Consider the following 21,063-nt stretch of genomic DNA (forward strand, 5'->3'; position numbering starts at 1 on the left):
TCAGCTCGCAACTCAAATGGTAATATGTTTTTTTTTTTTTGCAATCACTGTTGTACTTCAGTATGAGAAGGGCTTTAAGTGTACTTAGTATTTCATCACACAGTGCATTAAAAAGATTTCTGCTGCCTTGATTTGTGCTAAGGGCCACCATTACTTGTGCACTGTCTTGAAGATGTCAACACAGTGAAAAAGTCCAGTAATGTCTTGGTATTATTATTATAAAAGGAGTTTTGACTTTGCAGGCCTCCTGAGAGGCTCTGGGAGAGCCTCAGGGGTACTTGGATCCTACTTTGAGAACCAGTGCTCTGAACTTTTTTCTGAGTATCATAATATGTATATATAATTATGTATATTTAAAATGTTTTAAAAACATATACGAATACACTGTTTCATAACAGTTATGATTAACAGAATTGTTGTGTAGCTGTTGTGATTAGCAGTGTACAAAAAAGATCTGTTGGCGACCAGCCTGGCCAGCCTGGTGAAACCCTATCTCTATTAAAAATACAAGAATTAGCTGGCTGTAGTGGTGGGCACCTGTAATCCCAGCTACTTGGGAGGCTGAAGCAGGAGAATTGCCTGAACCTGGGAGGCAGAAGTTGGAGTGAGCCGAGATCGTGCCATTGCACTCCTACCTGGGTGACAAGAGCGAGACTCTGTCTCAAAAAAAAAAAAAAAAGATTTGACTCTGGATATGAAATTTGACACTTCCCTGGATTCATGACTCTCCCCTCAGTAGGACTCCATAGTAAAATTTCCCTGGGGACTGTATCAGGTTACAGAGAGCTGTTGGACTCCCCCGCCATGTGCGCACATGTGAATGCTGTAAAGGCAGAGTGGTGGTTGCAGATCACATTCTCAGGTACGCTTTCCAGTAGCCCCTGCATGGCTGAGGGAGAGAGTGCTTCAGGGAAATCCTTAGTAGGTGACTGTAGAGACTGTGGAAGGAGAAAGCATCGTGGATAGATCTGAAAGCAAAGGTCTTCTCAGAAGCTAGAGTTACTGAAGAGTGAGTTTCTACCTGGGAGAAGACGGCCTCTCTCTTTGAGTGCCTTCCACTTTGTGTCCTGGTGGCAGCAACTTTTTGTTTTCTGCCTTAGAGCGCATGGTGACACCCAGCACTGCCGGAAGGCCCTGCACCGGGCTGTCCAGTGCACCAGTGACTACCCAGAGCACGTCTGTGAAGTGTTACTCACCATGGAGAGGACAGAAGGTGGGACCCCCGGCTTTCTTCTGGCTTGGAGCCTAATCCATTTGCTGTTTGGTCTCAAGTAGGAGCATCTGGTTATAGTCTGGCGACAGACTGTGTTTACGCTGCCACCCCTTAAGTGGTACCCTATGATTAGATTGTCACAAGTGTCCTGAAAATGAGTCCTCCTGCAGCTCTTCTCAAATTCCGCAGCTACCAGGAGGACTATGTGATGTCACTGTAGCATAGAGTTCTAATTCTTTGTTGGGGGGACTGTGCGTTCGATGTTTAGCAGCATCCCTGGCTTCTAGCCCTGAAATGCCAGTAGCAACTTCCTCACTGCAACCAAACATGACAACCAGAAATGTCTGTTAACATTGCCAAATGTCTCTTGATGGGCAGAATCCCTCCTTTGAGAGGCACTGTGCTCTAGTACAACGTCTGTCCAACAAAGGACCTTGGAGACGCAGATGGCTCAGTGTGTTCTTTGCATCCCTTGTTAAATTTCGGAGCCTTCAGATAGAAAAATAATATGAACTTATCTGTGGGTATTGGTCTGGATTTTGAGTATGGATCCCTCAGAACTGGGAATCAAAGACCACCAAAAAATAAGAAATAAATGCCTCAACATTTGAGTAGCTCTTAAAATTCTTCAGTCTTAATATAAATGTACTTTTTGCGTTAGAACGTTTTCATATTCTTTGCCGTCTAGAGCCCTTAATAGATCATATTCTGGTTTTCAAGTCTCTCCTGAAAGGGAAGGGACATTTTAAACCCACTCAGAAGGACTATTTGAATTCTGAACTTCAGTGCTACATGGATTACATTTTCTTCTTATTTGATGGGAGAGATCTCTTCTGGAGGTATAGAGAAATTAAGAAAAATTTATGTGATTGTATCCTTCAGAATCCTAAAGAGTGAAAGTGTTGCTTCTCTTTCTTTCAAGGTTCTTTAGAAGATTGGGATATAGCTGTTCAGAAAACTGAAACCCGATTAGCTCGTGTCAATGAGCAGAGAATGAAGGTAATGACAGTGTTTGTTTGAAGTCTTTGGCACCTCTGGTAGCTGTTTTGGCTCGGTTTGGTATGGATGTTTCTTGTCAAGACATTTTACATTTTCCTAAGTGTCTTTTACTCAGTATTAATTATAAAATATTTAGATCAATGCTTAAACCTGTCTTTTTAGATTGTTCTAAAACTTCAGCCCCAATATTAAGTACTTGTTTCATGTAGTGAGGGAATTTTACTCTAAAATTTACTAGAATTGATGAAAAAGAATAAAGAAGAGCCTCACTTAGCCTAGTGAGTGGAACATGAACACCCCTAACTTATTTAGGGCTTTAGTTTTATGGATTTTTTTTTTTTTTTTTGATACAGAGTCTCACTCTGTCACCACCAGGCTGGAGATCAGTGGCACATATTGGCTCACTGCAAGCTCCGCCTCCCGGGTTCATGCCATTCTCCTGCCTCAGCCTCCTGAGTAACTGGGACTACAGGCTCCCCACCATGCCCGGCTGATTTTTTTGTATTTTTTTAGTGGAGACGGGGTTTCACCATGTTAGCCAGGATGGTCTCGATCTCCTGACCTCGTGATCCACCCACCTCGGCCTCCCAGAGTGCTGGGATTACAGGCGTGAGCCAATGCCCCCGGCCAGTTTTACGGATTTTTTTTCGCTTCCTTTTGATGAGTAATGATTAGGGTGAGGAAATTGCTAATATTAACAGAGACATCAGATCCAGAATTCCAAAGAACCTGAATGAGCCCTGGTGTGGAACAGCTGTGAGCCTGTCCACATTTTTCTCCAGATCTCTGCTTTTCATTTAGTAATGAACCTCCACTCCCTCTCCCCTTTCATGACAAATCAGTATAGTGAATGTAACTGCCACATCCAGCGATGCATCATCTTCCCATTTTTCTAGGCTGCAGAGAAGGAAGCAGCCCTTGTGCAGCAAGAAGAAGAAAAGGCTGAACAACGGAAAAGAGCCCGGGCCGAGAAGAAAGCGTTGAAAAAGAAGAAAAAGACCAGAGGCCCGGAGAAGCGCGGAGCAGATGAGGACGATGAGAAAGAGTGGGGCGATGATGAAGAAGGTAAGGAGCTCTTGAGAAATTGTGTTTTGAAACGTATCAAAGTTAGAGAAGTTGCGAAAACAGTATGAAGAACTTTCTTCCCTGTACCATTTGAGAATACATTACCAGCTTGATACCCATCACCCTTTGATCACTGTTAGGGTGTATGTCTTACAAACAAGGGCCCTCTTCTCCATGACTAGAATGCAACCATCAGAGCCGGGGTTAGCTACTCCCATCTAATCCTCAGACCCCAGCCATAGGCTCCCATTTGTTCTGATAATGTCCTTTGTAGTGAAAGGATCCGGTTCAGGATGCACTGTTGTGTTTAGCTGTCTTGTCTCCTGGATCTCCTTCCGTCTGGAGCACTCCTCAGCTGTTCTTTACTCTGATGACCTGCACTCTTGGAAGGGGACAGGCCAGTTGCTGTGTTGTGTCCCTCAGCCTGGGTGTGTCTGATGCTCCCTAGGGATTGGATTCCGCTCATGCATCTCGGGCAGGAATAGTGCACAATCGCTCCTGTGGCCTGCTCATTGAGTCCCGTCAGGTGGACTGTGATTCGCTTTGTTCCACTGCTGGTGACAACCCTTTTGATAATTATTTATGTTGATGCTCTACTTATCCCAGGTTTGGCTAGCAAGAGTTCCATCACACAGGCTTCTGTGTCCCTTTGACCTGTCCCCTTGTTCTTTGATCATTTCCTTACCTTCTGGCACACAATACCCAAGGGTCATCTTGTACTTTCCATAACTCAGTCCTGGACATCATTTCTCCAAGGTTCCTTTGAGTGATGAGTGGTATTTAGGAGGTGCTGGTTGTGCTCACTGCTATTGGGTATTGTTCCTAGGCCTGAGTGGTCGAGGGTAGGGAGAGAGTGTGTGTGTGTGTGTGTGTGTGTGTGTGTGTGTGTGTGTGTGCGCGCGCGCGCGCGCGTGCGTGCATGTGTACGCAGACATATTTATGTCCGTATTTACTTCTGTAACTATTTGTGTATGCTGAAAATCATGATTTCACACCAGTACCTCCAGTTCCAGTCTAACACCACAAGGTTCCCTTTCGTACTTGCAACGCCTTTCTCTCTCTTTTTAAAATTTATTTACTCATTTATTTTTGAGACAGTCTCGCTTTGTTGCCCAGGCTGGAGTACAATGGGGTGATCTTGGCTCACTTCAACCTCCGCCTTCTGGGTTCAAGTGATTCTTGTGCCTCAGCCTCCCAAGTAGCTGGGATTACAGGCACGCACCATCACACCTGGCTAATTTTTTGTATTTTTAGTAGAGATGGGGTTTCGCCATGTTGGCCAGGCTGGTCTTGAACTTGTGGCCTCAAGTGATCCACATGCCTCGGCCTCCCAAAGTGCTGAGATTACAGGTGTGAGCCACTGCGCCCAGCCATGTCATGCCCTTTTCTGACCTTGAGAAACTTGGCTGCCTTTATCCTCAGCATCCTCACTTATTCCACCCAGCCCCTGTAGGTATGTAATCAACTTCCTGTCCCTGCCTCCCCTTCTCACGGGTGCCATCCCCACCCTGTTTGGTCTCCTACACCCGGGGTCAGGCACGGCTCTGCATGGACACCCTTGCCTCCTTCACTCAGGCTTCCAGATCTAGGCTGGGTCCCTGCCACTGCCCCATGCCTGCTCGTCTTCTTCCTTCCATTCAGGCTCTAGCATCCCGCAGCATTGCTGCAGCCCCTACCCTGCACAGACCTGCCAAGCTTGGCCCTGCTTTTTTTTTTTTTCTTTTTGAGCGGGAGTCTCGCTCTGTTGAGGCTGGAATGCAGTTGCATGATCTTGGAGTATAGGAGAAGATCTCGCTCTGTCCAGGCTGGAGTGCAGTTGCATGATCTCGGCTCACTGCAACCTCTGCCTCCTGGGTTCAAGCGATTCTCCTCCCTCAGCCTCTTAAGTAGCTGGGATTACAGTTCGCCCGCCACCACACCCAGCTAATTTTTGTATTTTACTAGAGATAGGGTTTCACCATGTTAGCCAGGCTGGTCTGGAACTCCTGACCTTAAGTGATCCTCCCGCCTTGGCCTCCCAAAGTGTTGGTATTACAGGCATGAGATACTGCACCCGGCCTTGGCCCTGCTTTTAATGGTTCTGACTTAGTGGAATTTTCCAGCAGTTTCTTTCACCCTTGTAATTTCAGGGATGGGCGGCTCTGGGTCATATTTATTTCAGAGAGTCAGTCAAGGTAAAGAATTGTCTCTGGTGGCTGGGGTGGTAGCTCACGCCTGTAATCCCAGCACTTTGGAAGGCTGAGGTGGGCGGATCACCTGAGGTCAGGGGTTCAAGACCAACCTGGCCAACATGGTGAAAACCTGCCTCTACTAAAAATACAAAAATTAGCTGGCCGTGGTGGTGGGCGCCTGTTTTCCCAGCTACTCGGGAGGCCGAGGCAGGAGAATCACTTGAGTCTGGGAGGCGGAGGTTGCAATGAGCTGAGATCATGCTGTTGCACTCCAGCCTGGGAGACAGAGCAAGATGCCGCCTCAAAAAAAAAAAAAAAGAATTGTCTCTGGACGTGAAAGGACTCTCTGTACACTTTCTTAGTACAGATGTGTGAGCCAGAGAGAACTGGGAATGGAATCATCCATCGTTGAGTTGACCTTGCTTGTACACCTTGTTTGGGCTGTCCTAAATGACTGAGGGTGGCTTATTGCTCCTCTGGCCTCACAGTTTAGCAGAGTAAGGCAAATGTGATGTGTGACCGCAGTGTCGTGTGATCAGGGCATGGCGTGTGATCAGGACTGTGGGAGATGGAGTTGTTAATACTGGTGGAGGCCAAAGAAGGCACTAGTGGGTCAGCTTCATACTAGGAAGACTGTGGGGAAGAGATGCGGCATCCAGGGGGAAGACCGAGTGACTGTCTGGCAGCAAGAAGGGAAGGGCTGAGCTAGACAGGGAGCCAATGTTAGCACAGCCTGAAGGCACAGCACAGCCTGAAGGCACAGCACAGCCTGGCATTCTCTGTGAGCAGCAGATAATTGGGTTTGAACTCGGATGCGTGGGAGAGGGATGGGGCAGTGGTTGAGGAGGCTGCGGTGGTAGGTGGGCCAGTCAGCTGGACCCAGCCCAGGGACACTCTTGAATACAGTAGCAGTATGCAGGGCTTACATTGCATTGTAAAGTCAGTGGGTGAACTGATGGGGAGGTCTGTTTGCCGGAGGCTGATGTCTGTTGAACTTCAGTACTGGCCCTGTGGAGGCAGTGGTGAGGACAGGCTGCAGTAGAAGATTGTGGTTAGGCTCTCTTAAGGACACAAGACCTTACTGAAAGTGTTTTAGAAACCACAGACCCTTTGTAGTGCTTTTCCTAATGTGCTCCCTGGGGCATGGGCATCAGTCACTAGGGTGCTTTTCCAGTGCAGATTCTCCTGTCCTATCCCACCCCTGTTGACCTGGGCTTTATAGGAGAGGGGCCCTGGAATTTGCCTTCTGAACTTTGAGATCCACTGACCTTTTGTATAATTTGCCTTTTGTATAATTTAAGAGTGGACAGTGGGGATTTATGTTGTTACTTCCACTTGATTGAGCCCACTTGCCCGAGTGTAATTGGGGCACAGAAAGTTGTGGGACAGGTCAGGTGGGTCACAAAAGACTTCTCAGGGGTGATGCTTGCCTCACCTCTGTTCAAGCTCCCTGAAGAGAAGTAACAGTTAACCATGGCTACTTTTCTTTTGAAAACCTGTAGAGCAGCCTTCCAAACGCAGAAGGGTCGAGAACAGCATCCCTGCAGCTGGAGAAACACAAAACGTAGAAGTAGCAGCAGGGCTTGCTGGGAAATGTGCCACTGTAGATGTGGAACCCCCTTCGAAGCAGAAGGAGAAGGCAGCCTCCCTGAAGAGGGACATGCCTAAGGTGCTGCACGACAGCAGCAAGGATAGCATCACCGTCTTTGTCAGCAACCTGCCCTACAGCATGCAGGAGCCGGACGTGAAGCTCAGGCCACTCTTTGAGGCCTGTGGGGAGGTGGTCCAGATCAGACCCATCTTCAGCAATCGCGGGGATTTCCGAGGCTACTGCTACGTGGAGTTTAAAGAGGAGAAATCAGCCCTTCAGGCACTGGAGATGGACCGGAAAAGTGTAGAAGGGAGGCCAATGTTTGTTTCCCCCTGTGTGGATAAGAGCAAAAACCCTGATTTTAAGGTAGGTTTATGGAAAAAAAGAATACCTTTCATCATGGTTGCTTTAGACAGGCACTTTCTTCCTGCAGCAGTGATATTTAGGGTAGACATGGAAGTTTTATGCTGTGTTTGGATGTAAACTTCCTTGTGAGCCAAGGTCGGTCCTGAGCCAGCTGACTGAGGTCTGACTCATGGCATGGCACCTTCTTGCTGGGTGCTTAGTAATGCAAGGGACTGTGCTGAATGCTTTATGTGTGTCACCTCATTGACTCCTCATCAGACTCTGTGAATGGCCACTTTTATTCTTGCCGTTTTACAGAGGAAGACATGGAGGCCTGGAGAGGTTAAGTGACTCACCCCGGTGGCCCCGTTAACAAGTTTCAGAGCATGGCTTGGCTCTAGTCTGCCTGGCTGGGCTGCTCCTGGGGACAAGGCTGGTGTCAGAGGAGTCAGGTGAGCTGTGTCATGCCTCGAATCATGGTTTTTCTCTGTCTTCCTTCTTCCTATAGGTGTTCAGGTACAGCACTTCCCTAGAGAAACACAAGCTGTTCATCTCAGGCCTGCCTTTCTCCTGTACTAAAGAAGAACTAGAAGAAATCTGTAAGGCTCATGGCACCGTGAAGGACCTCAGGCTGGTCACCAACCGGGCTGGCAAACCAAAGGTCAGAGTCAGAGCAGATCGTGCCTTGTCTTCAAGGCTTGGGCAAACTTCCTGTCTGTCTCTATTCAAAGATGATTTAGCCTCTAGAATGGGTTCCTAGTTTGTCTGCTGAGAAACAAAAGTTAATTTCACAGAAAGATCTGCACATTTAGCTCTGCTTACATTTGGAGTCAGATTAACTGGTTTGTAGTTAATTGTGCTAAAAAGAATAGAGCAGTTGGAAATAGATGATCATGAATTCACCACACTATGGCCCTTGGCTGTGGGGCTTGGGGGAAGCCCTGTGACCAATAGCACATGGGCTTTGGGGTGGGGACCCTCCTGCAGCCTCTTCCCTCTGTCCCAGGCCTCTCTTTCCCTGGGGCCTCCAGCCAGGTCCCTTGAGTCCCTCCGTTGCAGTGCCTCTTCTGCTGTCCTTCCTTCTTGCACGCTCAGTCTCCAGCTAAGTCCTTTTGTACCCCATTTTGTGTAGTAAGTGGTTTTGTTATTGTCTACCCACCGCCCACTCTCCCTACCCTTTATCCAGGTTAATGGAGAGAAAAAGAGGATGAAATGAGGGAGTGGGTGAAGGCATAGAAACATGAGGGCTCACCTGGGCACCTGGGCTGCTGGCCCTGTGTCCCATCCACCTCTTGGTTTATTTGCTGGATTTATACTGGTCCGTCTGTCTGTTTCCTTCTTTCTACTTCTGCAGCACGTACAAGGTGTACTGAACTTGGAAGGGTTATCTGAAGTTACAGTGCGTAGCAACAGTTGGGAAGGAGAGTAGGGTGGGGAAATAAGCCTGTAGACAGAGGATGCAGTGGTGGGGAAGGTAACCTGTTGGCTGGTCATTTGCTGTGGCCTGGTCTGCTGGTCTCCAGGAGGAAGCCCAGTGCCTGCCCTGCGGGAGGAGGTTGCGTCCCTGGTCTGTGGGATCTGACTTGGTTCTGAATCTTGCCTCTTCCAGGGCCTGGCCTATGTGGAATATGAAAATGAATCCCAGGCGTCGCAGGCTGTGATGAAGATGGACGGCATGACTATCAAAGAGAACGTCATCAAAGTGGCAATCAGCAACCCTCCTCAGAGGAAGGTTCCAGAGAAGCCAGAGACCAGGAAGGCAGCAGGTGGCCCCATGCTTTTGCCACAGACATACGGAGCGTAAGTGCTTGCATGGTAGACCAGTGCGAACTTCGTCCTGGCTGGCACCAGTTCATGGACCATAGGGAGATTAACCCGGGATGAATTAGTTTCCTGTTAGGACAGAAAAGCCAAGACGCGCTATACCTTGTGGTAATCACTGTGGTTCCACTGGAGCAAGGCGTCCAGAGCAGGATGCAAGCCTAGGCAGTGACCTCTGCCTGGTACTGGCCAATTTACACTTGTCATTTATTTCAGACAAAACTAAAGGCAGTGATTATTTTCAAGTCCCCTTTGCCAGTTGGAGCTGTTTTTAAAATGAAATCTTATACCCACGTGTGTGCGTCTACAGCCCTAGCTATATGATCCACATAAGCTGTGCTTTTCGCCTGCCAGGGATGAGGAGGAGATAGCAGAATTGCCGGGTGACTGGCGAGTTCTGAGAGGTGATAGTCACACTGATCCCCTCTGAGTGCGACTGGTGCTCAGGGTTGATCTTTGCCAAAACTAAACAAGGCCAAGTCTGTTGAAGCAGTTTTTACTTAACAGCCAGAATTAAGGAGGCAGGGATTATCTCATCCTTTTTTCCCCCCCTTTTAGCTTCTGATTATATTTAAAACTATCTTGGCTTATTTTCACAAATAAATGAGGGGCCACAAATTGTTGCTTCAAAAGGTCGATTCAGTGTTTGCTCTTCTAGGAGGGGGAAGGGAAGGACGCAGCTGTCTCTACTGCCTCGTGCCCTGCAGCGCCCAAGTGCTGCAGCTCCTCAGGCCGAGAATGGCCCTGCCGCGGCTCCTGCAGTTGCCGCCCCAGCGGCCACCGAGGCACCCAAGATGTCCAATGCCGATTTTGCCAAGCTGTTTCTGAGAAAGTGAACGGGACTCTGGGAGACAGGAAATGCCTTACTTCACTCTGGCCCGGCGGACCTCCCACCACCCAGCGGTGCACTGGGGATGGACAGGCCTGGTGTGCTGCCCGCTCGCAACCACAGATGGCTCCTCTGCTTTAGACAGAAAGGGGGAAGGGGTTCTAAGTCAAGAGCCTTTCAGTGCTCCCTCATATTGAGGGCAGTGGCAGAAAAGTGACCACTCTGCAGGCTCCCTGGGCCCAGGATGTGGTGTCCTAAGATACTTTTGTATCTTAAAGACTGAGGCACAGAAGCGAAACGAGAACACGGTTTTTGAGACGCAGTTGTCCAAATGTTTCTGGCCAGCTCCGGCCCCTTTTTGTATGACACTTCTCTTCTACCCTGCACAGCACACGTGCCCGTCATTCTTTTAATTTTAAAAGATGAAATGGCAGATGCTAGTAATTCACCAGAATGGCCTATTATGGGGGTGGGTCTGAGGGAAGTCATCTATATAACATTTGCTGGATTTTTGTTCAAGGGGGCTGTGCATTTTTATATTATGTATTTGTAAATGACATGTCAGCCATTGTTTCATGTTTCCTAAAAGCAGAATATTTGCAACATTTGTTTTGTATAGGAATTATTTGTGCCACCTGCTGTGGACTGTTTTCTTTGCCTAGTGACTAGTGACCTGTGTTGTCTAAACATGAGTTCAGCCCTTTGGTTTTGTTTAATACCATGTCAAATGCAAACTTCAATTCTCCCCATTTAGCTTTATTAAACTGAAGTTCTCTTCAAAACTTCTTGCTGAATGGTACTTAGATGTGCATTCACATACAGATGTGTTTTGAAGTGAGTGTACCTTGCTTTACCTAATAGATGTGTAAATAGAACTTCTGTAAGTCAAATCCCATTGTCACTTTGATTTAAATTATTTCAGCTGTGATGTGTCTTCAGTTTTTATACAATTCAGTTTATAGCAGTTTGACACTGGAGCTTTTGAGCTTTTTTACCTCACATCTTTTATCAAATATTTATTGCTTTGAAAACAGCATTGCCAGTTCAGTAGGGGAAGCTTACTTTATTAACACACTCTGGAGAAAGACGTCAGGGAATCCTTGTGTATGTCATGGGAATCAACTCCTCATTTATCTGTTGTGTAAGTTTAAGTTTTTGTGCATCAGTCGGGCTTTTCTATATTTTTTTAACTTAACATTTTTTAATATAACCGATTAAAAAGTAGACAGAACAGTAAAATAAACTCCTGTGTGCCTACCATTCAGCTTCCAGCATTCCTCAACTCCCAGCCCCTTTTCCTTTATGTCTGTCTCCCCTCCACCTTCTGTTATATTGAGGCATGTTCCAGATGTCATTGTGCTCATCCAGTAATGTTGTGGCAGGTGTCTCAGGAGGACTGAAAAGCTTTCACTCCTAGAAACATTAGTGGTAATCCCTTAATGTCAACTGTCCACTCAAATTTCCACCTTCCTATAAATATCAGCTCTCCTCCCTGTAAATTATTGGTTCGTAAGCCTCTTACATCTTTTAAAATGTAGGTTCCCCTCCGTCTCTTTTTTACACAAAACAAACTTTTTACTAGACTTCTGAATTAAATTCAAGCGCTGGCTGTTGACAGCAGCAAGAACCTTTGCTGTCCCACGTGTTCCTCCTGCAGTGTTCTCTGTGATGCTGTTTGGAAGGCTGTTCAGCTGGTGAGATGATTTGGGTAGCTCAGAGGGAGCCCTCATGGTTGGGGACCTGACACATGAAGAGCCGTTAATATCACTATGGGTGAGTGTGGCCTTACTTTTCGCTGCTTCACATTAACGGTTTGGCTTTCTTGCCTGCAGCCAATATTCTGACCTTAATGTCATACTTGCAGGTGTCAACCCAGGCTTGTTCCAGGGGCAAACCTTTTCAGGCTTGAGCAGAATCCAGTTTAGGTTCGGGGTGTTGACTGTTCTAGAAATGGATTTCCAGGACCACATGAGTGGGTTTGTGTTTTCTGCAGAAAATCCAGAACTGATGGTAAATAGAAACGTGAAAAACTACTCCAGTTGAGTCTTAGTAAAAAAAAAAAAAAAAAAATCAGTAATTTGTCCTTATCCACCTAGGTAGGCAGTTTATCCAACTTCTGGCTCGCTTGCCCATGGAAATCACCATCTTGGATCTGTTGCTCTCCCAGAACAGTATTATGAATAGGGCCGAAGGTCAGAATACCCCCATTGCCCTTATGACAGAGGGGAGCATCTCCCAAATAAGACAGCAAAGTCTCAGGCATTCATGTAATAAAATAACTTTATTAGAATCAGGAATTTGTTAAAATAATATCCTTCACATATAGCTAAAGTGCAAATTCTCTTGCTCTATAGTAGAAGCAAACACATCTGTCAGACCTCCTTGGTGTGCTTATAAAACCAAGACGAGAAGAGTTTAAGAAGTACCTCTGGCAGCATAAGAGTATGAAAACATATTTTATAGAGGTTTGAATAATTATCATTTGGAGCCATTTCATATATCTTTTCACTTATTTTCCTTAACCTTTCAAACACTACTCTGAATGTGCTATTTATACAACAGAATAACTGTATAAACTACATTAGAGCAGTGGCCTCATTACTGTCAGGAATGGAATTCCCAAATCAGAGACAACACTGCGTATTCGCCATCACTCACGCTGACAAAGTGCAGTACAGTGTTAGACATCACGGGCTCCGTCACTGGGAAAGGTACCCAGTGACTTCCACCACTCTGACTCTAAATAGCAGCAGTCATATTGGCACCTGTGCCATATGATTGAAAGAGAAGATCCTACTTCCACTGGATGACAGCTTGGAAACTCGGCCATATTACATAGAGCACTGCATCATTTCACAAGTTGCGCGAAAAATAAGGCCACTCTGAGGCAATCTCTTCTGCCTCCCCATGGGGGACGGGACATGGGACAGTGCAAAGACTGTGGAAGGTGGGGGTCCAGGCAGTAAGTAGATGAAACTCCAGGACCAGAGGGATGCAGCCTGGCCATGGCTGAAGGTTTTTGCTCCATTCAGTAGAAACTGGTGCTCTAATTCATTATCACAAATGCTTATTTGGTGTCCACGTGGCACTTGTTTTCTCAGATAGGTTAACATCTACCTACAGAAAACTCAGGCAGAGGGGTGAGGGCAGATGCCTACTAGCATAACACCTGGCTGGCAGCATGATACAGGTGGAATGACAAGCCCAGAGAACTTTTAGACGAAAACATCTGGCTTGAGTTACTACAAATGAAGTGTGAGAGAAACACCAATACACAAAGAAAACCAAACTGCCCACCCCCCATGTTTCCCCCTCCAACATACAGCTCTTTATAGCTACCCCCTATTCTTAATTAGAAAAATAGTCTCGATATGGAAAAAAACAGCCGCTGGCACTAAAGTTTGCAAACGATGGCTCAAAAAGTTCCTGGAGGTAAGGAATGTCGGCATTCATTTTCTCTTCTATGAAGTTTGCTTGGAAGTTAAAGTCACCACTAATCTAAACCTCGAGAAAGTGAGCTTTCAACCATTTCTCTCAGCTGCGACTTGGGTCTGACTTCCCAATTGCAGTCACAGAACCTCTCAGCCCGTTTCAGAGAAGTACTTGGAGGCGTTATATCAGTGGCTCTGGGCCCTGTCCCACACCTGGCCGCTCCTCCCCCTTAGTGCAAATTCTGCTCCAGAACCTGTGTTCTGATCACATGGTGGCACTGTTGCCCCTAAAGCACGGCCACCAGCAAGACACAGCAGACACCACACAACACTGACGAGCTTGCTCCAAAGAAAATAAATAGCTTGCTTGAATTATAAGTTATTTTAGAGACAAGGCTTCATAACTTAGTGTTTTTTTTTTTTTTTTTTTAAACTAAACATTTGGAGGTAAAGAATGTTTCTCCTTTTGCTTTGGGAAGTGACTAGGTTTCTAGAAATGCTGTTTCTTTTTTTCCCCCCGAACCTCAGGACATCCTTTGTCACGGAGGAAGGATTTCTAGGGTGAGGGCTTCACAGGAAGCGTCTCCTTGAACCCAGAGTGGTTGGGTTGGGCTTCTGGCAGTGCCACCGAGTACTCAGTTGTGGCAAAAAGCAGGGTGTCCAGGGTGGTCTCAGTACACTTGGCGATGAAGCGAATGAAAGGCCTCACGTCGCCCTCGTTGGCAGCTTCCAGCACGTGGTAGTACTCAGACCGCTGCTCCTTGCGGATGGTGATGGGCGGGTAGCCCGCCTGCATGAGGATGAGGTTCATGAGCAGGCGGGAGGTCCTCCCATTGCCGTCAATGAAAGGGTGGATGTAAACGAGTTTATAATGGGCTAAGGCTGCAAACTCCACCGGGTGTAGGTTCATGGCATCCTCAGAGTTGAGCCACTGTACAAACTCCTGCATCTGCTTTTCCACATCCTGCGGATGGGGAGGGATGTGGTGTCCGACCAGGACCTGTGTCGTCCGAAACCTGCCGGCTTCCACGGGGTCCACGTAGCCCAGCACTCGCCTGTGGATCTCCAGCACGTCGCTGATGGTGACGGAACCAATGCGCGAAACCAGGGTTGTGTTGATGTACTTCATGGCCGCATGCATGCCGATGACCTCGTTCTGCTCCTCCAGGCTCTTCCCGGGCACCGCGTAGCGGGTCTCCAGGATGTGCCTGATTTCTGAGAGGGTGAGGGTGTTGCCCTCGATGGCCACTGTGTGGTAGATGTGATGGTAGTAGGTCTCCTCCATGACCCTGCGCAGAGCCGAGTTTCCCTTGGGGATGGACATGATCTTCTTCACTTTGCTGTCGATGATGCTGAAATACCTCTGGTCGATCTCCTCCACGAGTGGGAGCGTCCGATCACGGCTGACCAGCGCTTTCTCATGGTAGGGCGAGATGGTCAATGCTCTGGTGTACAAATAGTCCGCCTGGATGATGTCCTTGTCTTCTTCTGAGAAGATGCCAAACTCGGTGAGCGCGTCCACGAAGTCCGGATCCATCTTGAGGGCGTGCATGAAGAGCTTTTGGGCTTTTTCCCGCTTGCCCTGGCGCTTCATCTCCAGGGCCTGGTTCAGGGCGGCTCTGGCTTCCAACTTACCTGCTGGAAGAGAGCCACAGAAGCGATGTGAGGGAGGCTAGGGGGCAGAGGACATTCAGGGGGGCTGTCACCTGTGCTAGTCTCCACGGAAAACCATGATGACCAGCCTTGGTCCCTGGCCTTGGGGGGCTTCTTCCAGCCGCATCGTGTGTACTCAACGTGCCCAGTACCACTGATCCCCCAGCCGTGTGGTGGTATGCCAGTCACTATCCGGGTGTCCCCAGAGCCACACTCTATATTCAGGGAGGCACCTCCTTGGCTTCCTAGCCTCCTGCCTTCTGGACATAGAAAGTTCTAGGCATTTACTCTGCCTGGGGCCTCTTTGCTGGGCCTTTCCCACTGGCCACAGCTCCCAACGTAGGCCCTCTCCTACATCTCCAGCTCGTCCTGTGTTGGTGACACAGGTTCCTGCTCCTGCAGGCCCAAAGGTGTTAATAACTCCCGACTCTTCCTAGACGCTGGGGGCTTCACCATCGCAGGACTGTTGTTTCACTCTTTTAACCCAGTGGTTTGATTGTGCGCCCCAGGGGACATTTGGTGATGTCTGGAGACCTGGTTAGTTGTCATAACTGGGGTGGTGGTAGGGGTGCTACAGGCATCTCATGGGGAGAGGCCAGGGATGCCACTATCATCTAACAATGCACATTCAGTCCCCACCACAGAGAACTGGTGGAGGTGGGGGGCCTGCTCTAGCCATAGCCTTCCTGTCCTGGCCCCTCTCGGCCACCTGAGGATCAGCTCCACACATTCAACTTCCTTTAGTTCCTTGAATGCCCCCAGGCTCTCTTATGACAGTTATGTCAGTTATGACAACCTCTGGTCTCTGCCTGGAGTCCTTTTCCTTGGATGCCCTTCTCCTTGGATGACTCCTACTTAACAACTGGGTCCCAGCTCAGGTGTCACTTCCTCCAGGGAGCCTTCCTGGTATGCTCCTACAGCCCTTTGTGCTTCCCCATCACCACACTTGTGACACTGTCTCAGTCACATCACCTTGTCTATACTAGGAGCCCAGGGCTGACTTGTTCACAATACCCCGATGCCCTACACACAGGACCCTGCACACAGGATACGGCACACATTCTATGTCTGTCTGCTCAGTTAAACATTGAGGAAGACAGCCAGTCACTCTTACCTGGAGAGGCCTTGGTCTTGGCCACCAGCAGCGTCACGCCCCTGGAGGTGATGCTGAGCTCCGTGGATGGGCTGCTGCACTTGGTGGCGGCATGCTGCGCCCTGTCCAGTTTGCTCCTGAGCAGGTAGAAGCCTTTGAGCACAGCCAAGCACTGCTCCTCCACAGCCCCCAGTGGCAGCAGCAGGGCCAGCAGGGACCCCAGCATCATGCTCAGCAGCGTCACCCAGAGGAAGCGGCCCCAGACCGAGATCCATTTCGGTTCAGTCACCGCCATCACTGAAGCCATCGGTGTAAGCATCATCTGGACTCAGGAGAGGGCCCTTTGCGCATGTCCACAGGCAGCTGAGAGAGAGCAGGACCTGCAAGGAGCCAGGAGTTGCAGGAGAAACAGACACGTTCAGGACACGGCTGTGACTTCAGCCAGGAAGATGGGTTTGGAGACTTCTGCTTTTAGCTCACTAGAGAGACGGGGTGGGGGCAAGTCAAGGAGTGGATCTCACTAGAGGAGGGACCAGCCTAGAAGGACTGGTGCCACCTCCTGAGCAGTGTGACTGAAAATAACACTACTGTGGTCCAACAATTATTGAGCACTTGCCATAATCCAGGCCCTGTGCTAAGCAACAAATGCCTCCCATGGGTCATAGTCTTCAACGACTTGAGCTGATGTTTTCATCCCACTCTCCAGGTGAGGGAACTGAGGTTCAGAGAGGTGAAGTCCCTTGCCCAAAGTCTCGCCGGGAGCAAGTGACAGCCTTAGGACTTGGAACTCAGGAACCCCACGGCTCTAACGTGCTCCCCCTTTCCATACATCCCTGTGGCTTCTGACCACAGACACTGGATTTGTGGACATATGTCAAACATTTGGGACGCAAATGACTGACAGGCACACATGCAGATCAGCCACAGCAGTTCTGACGCCCAATCTTTGATAAGCACAACTGTTGGGTGGCCTCATTTATTGCCCTCACCCTGATATTCAGCCACAGCTCCCACAGTGCCCTTCTCTCTGGCCTTCCGTTTCCGGCCTGTCCAGAAGGGACCCCACCAGGAGGAGGAGCAGTTCGAGCATCTCGAAAGGAACTCAGGCTGCGGGCCATAGTGCTTGGTTGGCCTCAGTGACAACAGGGCTTGTATGTACTTGGGGCTGGCAGTGGGAGTGGTGGGGCCCAGGTATGCAAACACTATGCTAACAATAAGCACTTATTAAGCAACTATGGTGTGCTAGGTGCTGAGCTGTGTACTGGTCACACATTGCCTCATTTCACCTTCATGCCACCCTATGAAGGAAGAGCTACCCCAGCTCTATTTTACAGACAAGGGAAACCAAGGCACAGAGAGCATAAGTTAAATTCCAGAAGGCCCACAGGAGGTAAACAGAGGCATCCAGAAGGAAACAGCAGGGCCTCTGAGCCCGGTCCCCGGGTCTCAGCTTCTACCTTATTACTAAGCAGGGCCTGTGCACCTGCTCTGGGCTGGTACTGACCCGGGAATGACTGATGGATCAGGGGGTTCGGAATCTTATGTGGATGGAGCCTGGCCCTTTGCCACAGAACATGTGAAATGGCTTGGGATGAGCTTTAACAGGGGTGCGCCTGGAGTGCTGCGCGGGTCCAGGGGTCTGGGCCGGCTTCCCGAGGGGACAGGCTCCTGGACGGGGCGGTACAGGCAAGGGGCAGTTCGCCGGTGCCAGGGGTGTGTGCGGGGAAGAAGTGCGTTCCGGGAGGCGCGAATCTCTCCCCCGCACTTCCCAAGAAAAGGGGAACTGAGGCCGGGAGAGGAGAGGGGGCCGGTCTAAGTCCCCTCCAAGACTGCAGAGCCTCCCCTTCCCGAACCCCGCCCATAGCTCGCGGCCGGGCCGCACCCTTCCCGGCTCCGTCCTCTTGAGCCCCTCGGGCTTGCCCTCTTCTCACCGCGCGTGACTGTCAGAACCCCAACCGCCTTCCCCGCGCTCCCAGCTCCGAGGCCGCCAGCTCCCGGGTCCTCCTTCTCCGCCGGCCTCTGGCCCCGCCCTCGGCGACTCGCCATTGAACCGCCCGCAGCCCTCGTCTCGGCGGATTGGCTTTCTCCACTCGTCCTTCCCTCGCATTTCCGGGTTTCCGCGTCCGCGTCGGCTTCCCAGCGAAAGACGCGCCGTGGGCCACTCCCATTGGTTGTCGCTTGCGTTTGTCCCGTTCACGTAGCAGCCAATAAGCAGCGGGAGGGGCGGGGCCTAGGCCACAGACTGGAGGAGCAGGTGCTGGAAATCCGACGCGCGTGGGGATTTGCTGCACGCTAGGTGGCGGGCCCGGAAATTCGAAGTTCCGCGGCGGTCCCTTCCTCGGGTCTCCTCGTCCCGGATCCGCTGTCATGTGCCTCATTTTTCCCGGGTGTGAAATGAAGAAGCAGATGCTTTCCACCCCTTCACCCTGTTAGCCTCCTTGACTGCGCAGCCCCTGTTCTTAGCCTCCACCCCGTGCTGCTGAATTTGCCGCCGCCTTCTAATTTTCTCTTTCCCTCCCTGTGTCTTTTCCTCCCTGACTTAAACAACTTTTGTTTTCTTTTAGAATACAGGGTCTCGTTATGTCGCCCAGGCTGGAGTGCAGTGGAGCAATTGCAGCTCACTGCAGCCTCCACCTCCTGGGCTCAAGCAATCCTCCCACCTCAGCCTCCCAAGTAGCTGGGACTACAAGTGCGTGCCACCACCTCCGGCGAATTTTCTTTTTCTTTTTCTTTTTTCTTTTTGAGACGGAGCCACTCTGTTGCCCAGGCTGGAGGGAAGTGGCACGATCTCGGCCCACTGCACCCTCCGCCTCCCGGGTTCAAGCGATTCTCCTGCCTCAGCCTCCTGAGTAGCTGGGATTACAGGCGCACATCACCACGCCTGGCTAATTTTTGTATTTTTAGTAGAGACGGAGTTTCACCATGTTGGCCAGGCTGGTCTTGAACTCCTGACCTCAGAAGATTTGCCTGTCTCGTCCTCCAAAGTGCTGGGATTACAGGAGTGAGGCACTGCGCCCGACCTATTTCTGATTTTTTATTTTCTTTAGAGACAGGGTCTGGCTATATCACCAGGGCTGGTCTTGAACTCTTGACCTCAAGCTCTCCCTCCACCTTGGCTTCCCAAAGGCTAAGATTACAGGCACGAGCCACCCCCTCGGTCCTCCCTGAGTTTTTAATTTGTATCCTCTCCAGAAGGATCTGGCTAGTTCTTTTGGCTTCCCATAGAGAAATTTTTTCCTTGAAGCAGAGAATGGAAACCTCCATCTTAATCCACAAATACTGAAATTAAACATCTAGGGAGGTGCCCCAGAAACGCTAAGTATTTAGAAATTAGCAGTTCAGATTCTGGGGAGTCAGAGAGACCTGAGCTCAAATTCAGACTTTGCCATTTACTCTCTGTGTCACCTTGGGCATGTTACTCCTAGCCTCACTTTCCCCACCTGTAAAATGGGGACAAACAGCCTACCTTGCTTTTGGCATCCAGTTCAGGATTTGCAGAAGGCTTGGTGCTTCAAGATCTGACTTCCTCTGTGACAGGTACTGCTCTTGGAGGCAGGGCTAGGTGGTGGTCGTGGGTGTCACTGTTAGGAGTCACACAGCCCTGGGTTCAAATCCCAGCTCTGCCACTTGCAAACTGAATCACATTCAGCAAGTGACTTGATCTAGTTGATCATCTGTCTAGGCTTTTCTGTAAACTGCACACAATGTGATGATATTACCGCTTCACAGGGTTTTATGTGAGGGTGAAATGAGATTCTATACATCTGGCACAGAGCAAACTATGTATGTATGTATGTATGTATGTATCTGTCTATCAATCTATCACCTATCTATCTTTTTTGAAATAGGATCTCACTGTGTTGCCCAGGCTGAGTGCAGTGGCGTGATCTTGCTCACTGCAACCTCCATGTCCTGGGTTTAAGTGATCCTCCCATCTCAGCCTCCCTAGTAGCTGGGACTACAGGCACACACAAGCTAATTTTTTTTTTTTTTGAGACAGAGTCTTGCTCTGTCACCCAGGCTGGAGTGCAGTGGTTTGATCTTGGCTCACTGCAATCTCCACCTTCTGGATTCAAGCGATTCTCCTGCCTCAGACTCCTGAGTAGCAGGGATATAGGCGTGTGCCACTGCACCCGGCTAATTTTTTGTATTTTAATAGACACGTGGTTTCGTTATGTTGGCCAGGCTGGTCTTCAACTCCTGACCTCAAGTGATCTGCCTGCCTTGGCCTCCCAAAGTGCTGGAATTACAGGCTTGAGCCACCGTGCCTGACCAGAAGATTCATAGTTTTTAAGGAACAAAATCAGGGTGGTGATTATTTTGGTGGCTTCTCATTTTTAATCTTTTCAACAAAGGTCATGAACATTTTTCTCTTGGAGTCCTCTGAATTGCACTTCCTGATGGCCCAAGTATGTCACTGTAAAAACCTTCCCCAGAGGAGGGCCTGGTAGGTATGGGTGACTGTTGGTATGTTAGAAAACAGTGAAGCTCTGGGATCAGACAGATGTGCATTGAAATGCAAGGCCCCCCGCTTGCTAGCTGAGTGACCTTGAACAAGTCACTTATCCTCACTGAGCCGGGTATTATGAGACTTGTCAACCCCTGTCCACACCCAGGTATAAAGCAATGTAATTGTCTGCTTCTGAAGGCACCCTCCTCTCTTTGTTAGCTCTTTAATTAGCTTAGGCTACGAGTAGAGTAGTAAGTCCAGAAGCTATGCAGGAACTGCTAATGAGTGAAACTTACTGGCCATGAGACAATAGGGAGAGGTGGGGAATGTGGCAGATTTGAGAGCACATACCTTGTCTAAAGTGGGCAGCAGCTTCTCAGCTGGAACCTATATTTATTAGCT

The 21,063-nt window shown here is 49.2% G+C and overlaps 2 protein-coding genes across 5 annotated transcripts in view; one reads left to right on the forward strand and one right to left on the reverse strand.

Annotated features, from left to right (window-relative positions):
* The window catches only part of SART3 (spliceosome associated factor 3, U4/U6 recycling protein), a 39,249-nt gene extending 28,299 nt beyond the window's left edge, over positions 1 to 10,950 (forward strand). Inside the window, exons 13-19 of the mRNA XM_010360600.2 lie at positions 1,101 to 1,213; positions 2,136 to 2,212; positions 3,109 to 3,277; positions 6,951 to 7,405; positions 7,893 to 8,045; positions 8,994 to 9,184; positions 9,864 to 10,950. Of these exons, the coding sequence (XP_010358902.2) occupies positions 1,101 to 1,213; positions 2,136 to 2,212; positions 3,109 to 3,277; positions 6,951 to 7,405; positions 7,893 to 8,045; positions 8,994 to 9,184; positions 9,864 to 10,041 (1,336 nt within the window). The 3' untranslated portion in view covers positions 10,042 to 10,950. The remainder of the gene's footprint in view (positions 1 to 1,100; positions 1,214 to 2,135; positions 2,213 to 3,108; positions 3,278 to 6,950; positions 7,406 to 7,892; positions 8,046 to 8,993; positions 9,185 to 9,863) is intronic.
* A 1,346-nt stretch (positions 10,951 to 12,296) lies between these two features.
* Positions 12,297 to 18,320, reverse strand: FICD (FIC domain containing). Of its 4 annotated transcripts, none has more exons than XM_010360611.2 (3): positions 18,143 to 18,320; positions 16,233 to 16,591; positions 12,297 to 15,103 (listed from the first exon to the last, which is right to left on the reverse strand). In XM_010360611.2, exons 2-3 carry the CDS (start codon positions 16,531 to 16,533, stop codon positions 14,022 to 14,024), a joined length of 1,383 nt encoding a protein of 460 aa, XP_010358913.1. In that variant the 5' UTR covers positions 16,534 to 16,591; positions 18,143 to 18,320; the 3' UTR covers positions 12,297 to 14,021. The 4 variants fall into 4 exon arrangements, with proteins under 4 accessions (XP_010358913.1, XP_030794582.1, XP_030794580.1 ...); XM_030938722.1 differs by having other exon boundaries at positions 12,297 to 15,100; positions 18,143 to 18,306; XM_030938720.1 differs by having other exon boundaries at positions 16,233 to 17,318; positions 18,143 to 18,306.
* Positions 18,321 to 21,063: the final 2,743 nt, after the last annotated feature.

Source organism: Rhinopithecus roxellana, chromosome 10 (genome assembly GCF_007565055.1).
Source record: "Rhinopithecus roxellana isolate Shanxi Qingling chromosome 10, ASM756505v1, whole genome shotgun sequence".
NCBI classification, from domain to species: Eukaryota; Metazoa; Chordata; class Mammalia; order Primates; family Cercopithecidae; genus Rhinopithecus; species Rhinopithecus roxellana.

Excerpts from the sequence above, each read along its gene's own strand:
- FICD (XM_010360611.2), bottom strand. The coding sequence starts at position 16,533 with ATGATGCTTACACCGATGGCTTCAGTGATGGCGGTGACTGAACCGAAA. Across the intron at positions 15,104-16,232 it reads CAAGACCAAGGCCTCTCCAG|CAGGTAAGTTGGAAGCCAGA; the intron begins GTAAGAGTGACT and ends GCTCTCTTCCAG.